At 46.7% G+C, this 3,466-nt stretch overlaps 1 protein-coding gene across 1 annotated transcript; it reads left to right on the top strand.

Annotated features, from left to right (window-relative positions):
* Window positions 1-362: 362 nt before the first annotated feature.
* On the top strand, window positions 363-2,966 carry LOC147960662 (uncharacterized). The gene is made up of 2 exons (XM_087533470.1): window positions 363-1,233; window positions 2,827-2,966. Exons 1-2 carry the CDS (start codon window positions 363-365, stop codon window positions 2,964-2,966), a joined length of 1,011 nt encoding a protein of 336 aa, XP_087389596.1.
* Window positions 2,967-3,466: the final 500 nt, after the last annotated feature.

Genomic DNA, 3,466 nt, shown 5'->3' with positions numbered 1-3,466 from the left:
TAGTATACCAGATACTAATGGCGCACCCGTGGTGCGCCATTAGTAAAATATACTAATGGCGTGCTACTAATGGCGCACCACTAATGCGCCATTAATGGCCAAATTAGGTGCGCCATTAGTAGGCCTTTTCCTAGTAGTGCAAGCTGGTTCCCGCCACCGCTTCCCCCACCGCCCAGCCGCACGTGACCAAGAAGACGCCTCGCCGCCCCCGCCACGTATGACCAGCACGCTCGTCGGACGCCGTCACACTCGTCGGAGGCCGACCGGGCAGCTAGCTGGTCTGTGGGCGCTGCGTCTCCTCTCGCCGGCCGTCTCCTTCTTCGACGCCCGCAAGCTGTTCGACAGTTTTCCAAGGTACGAAAATGGACTCCGCCGACGAGTTCTTTTTCCACAATTTCCTTTGCAACTCCGACGATTCGTCGTCCGACGACGAGGAGGAGATATTGGCTGCCGTGTTGGTCCATCACCACCTCAACAACCAGCGGCCGTTGTTCCGTGGCTCCATTCCGGGCCACCTTCCGGCGTTAAATCGTAACCGGGAGAGCGGGCATTTCCTTCTCTGGAAGGACTACTTTGATACAACAAACTCGTTGTTCAAACATCACAAATTCCATCGCCGGTTCCGTATGAGTAGGCATGTTTTCAACCGTATTAGAGAGGGAGTGGTCGGCTATGATGACTACTTCGAGTGCAAAGAGGATGCTGTCGGCAAGATTGGTTTCTCCTCTTATCAGAAATGCACTACCGCCATCCAAATGCTTGCATACGGAGTGCCCGGTGATCTCATTGACGAGTACGTCCGTATGAGCGAGTCTACATGCCTAGAGTCCCCGTATAAGTTCTGCAAGGCTGTGATTGCTGTGTTTGGCCCTGAGTACTTGAGAGAGCCGACAGCTAAAGATACAACCCGTTTGTTGGCGATGAATGCTAGCAGGGGCTTCCCGGGGATGCTTGGCAGCATAGACTGCATGCACTCAGAGTGGAAGAACTGCCCTTCTGTTTGGCAAGGGCAGTATAAGGGACATGTTAGGACTTGCACTGTCATACTAGAGGCCGTGGCGTCTCAAGATATCTGGATCCGACACTCTTTCTTTGGCATGGCTGGATCACACAATGATATCAACGTGCTTCAACGCTCGCCGGTGTTTGCTAGGCTTGCCGAAGGCAACAACCCACCGGTGAACTTTACTGTCAACGGCCACAACTACGAGAAAGGGTACTATTTGGGTGACGGTATCTATCCTCAGTGGACCACTAATGTAAAGACAATACCCAATCCTGTCGGAGAGAAAAGGAAAAGATTTGCCCAAGAGCAAGAGAGTGCTAGAAAGGATGTCGAGCGTGCCTTTGGTGTTTTGCAATCTCGATGGGGCATCGTTTGGTATCCTGCTAATACTTGGAGCACGCAGAAACTATGAGAGGTGATGACTGCTTGTGTGATCATGCATAATATGATCGTAGAAGACGAGCGCCCGGAACGTCTGTACGATGAAGGCTTTCAGTTTCAGGGTGAGAATGTTGTGCCTGAGCATGAAGTAGCGGCAACATTTGAGCAATTCACTCAGTTTCATGAAGACATGCGTGATTGGGAAACTCACGTGCAACCGGAAAATGATTTGGTTGAGCATATGTGAACTCATATTGGCAACCAATAGATGTATCTTTTTTTATTCGTTTGCAAAACTATGTGAAACATTTTTATTTTTATTTGGCCGGTAAACTATACTATTTATTTGGGCGGACAATTTTGTTTGTTAAATTTTCATTTCACAATATGTTGAATGCAATGCAAAATTGGGCGGCTAGTCGGCCACGCCTGCACATATGGGTCGACGCATTGGGCGCGCTGCCGACCCAGATGAAAAACAAGGTGGACGCCGGGCGGGCGGCCGACCCAAACGAACAAAAAATGGACGAAATCGCCATCCGTTTGGGTCGGCCCGTTGGAGTTACTCTTAGGTATAGATATAGATATAAATTCCTCACGTAAGCGTGTGTTTTTTTCCTCCTGGCATTGCACTATAGCTGGGCCAACGGGCACCCTGCTTGCAGGTCCAAGTCCATGAGCGAAACATCTTGATGTTTAATGACGTACGGATAAGTTAGAATAGTACCACCTCTTATATAATAGAAAATATAATATGGGCAAGGTGTACGGATAAAAACGGACAAAATTACGGTGCTAAGAAACAATAATCTCTTTATTAGTAGGTATATATATAGATAAATATAGATCAGGGGGTTAGCTACATGTACTTACTGTCATTGATATGCAGAATGAGAGTTGAGGCTGCTGCACTAAGCGGGGCACCATGTCCTGATAGGATTTCAGCCCTGGACATAACAATCAGGCAGTTTGCAGAGCTCCCTCGGGACATTGTCATTGTGCCAAATATAGGAACAAGCCTTTGACACACTTAGACATGCCTATGGTTTTTACAATCTGTACTCATGAGAGAAAGGATTCGGCCAGATATGGAAAAAGCAGGCTAAATGTAAATCGGACAAAATGCATGCAAGAGATAGTATGTGGTTGTGCGGTATGCCATTTTTTATGAACTATCTTTATTCTTTTTTATGACTTACTCATAATGTGTTGCGGTCAACTTAAATAAGTTCATGTTATTATTTACCGGGGAAGCCAATAGATGAAAATACCCGCTCCTGGGTGCCCTATGTATATGTTTGTCAGAAAGTACATGAGGTTGCTTTTTGACAGGGAGTCCGAGGAAAATTATGAGAATAGAACCAGAATTATAATATTGTTATTATATGATGATCAACCTTTTTAGTGTAGTGTCAAGTGATTTTCTGTTTATTTTGCAGGGGAGGCAAACATGGGAACAGAAGGGCATGCCGGCAAGATATATACTAGAGCTACGTTTGAGCCGTTCGAGCATATACTAGACGAGCATGGTCCATACCAAGTGGAGGAGATTGAAAAAGGTAAAACATATGTTGCATAACATACTGAGGCAGAGCGCGGAGATAAATGTTGTAGAATTTCAATATTTCATACAGAGTTATAGTGTTAGATGGCGGTGATGAATTTAAATGTGAATGTGGGCAATTTGCACACATGGGGCTGTTATGCGGCCATTGTAACGCCCCGAGACCGATGTGCCAGGTGTCCTTTGGTTATTCGGTGTTGTTGCCTTGTCATTGCTTGCGTGTCATGCATTTCATATCATATCATCATGTGCATGTCATTTGCATACATGTTCGTCTCATGCATCCGAGCATTTTCCCCGTTGTTCATTTTGCAATCCGGCGCTCCTATGTCACCCGGTGTCCCTTTCTACCTCTTTTCGTGTGCGGGTGTTAAACGTTTTCGGATTGGACCGAGACTTGTCTTGCGGCCTTGGTTTACTACCGGTAGACCGGCTGTCAGTTTCGTGCCATTTGGACTTTGTTTCATACTCCAACGGTTAACCGAGGGACCGAAAAGGCCACGTGTGTGTTGCAG

Source organism: Triticum urartu, chromosome 7A, assembly GCF_056163025.1.
Source record: "Triticum urartu cultivar PI428250 chromosome 7A, HENAU_Tu73, whole genome shotgun sequence".
In the NCBI taxonomy this organism is placed as follows: domain Eukaryota; kingdom Viridiplantae; phylum Streptophyta; class Magnoliopsida; order Poales; family Poaceae; genus Triticum; species Triticum urartu.
This window is presented reverse-complemented; position numbering and strand designations above follow the sequence as displayed.

Excerpts from the sequence above, each read along its gene's own strand:
- LOC147960662 (XM_087533470.1), top strand. The coding sequence starts at position 363 with ATGGACTCCGCCGACGAGTTCTTTTTCCACAATTTCCTTTGCAACTCC. Across the intron at positions 1,234-2,826 it reads AGGGTACTATTTGGGTGACG|GGGAGGCAAACATGGGAACA; the intron begins GTATCTATCCTC and ends TTTATTTTGCAG.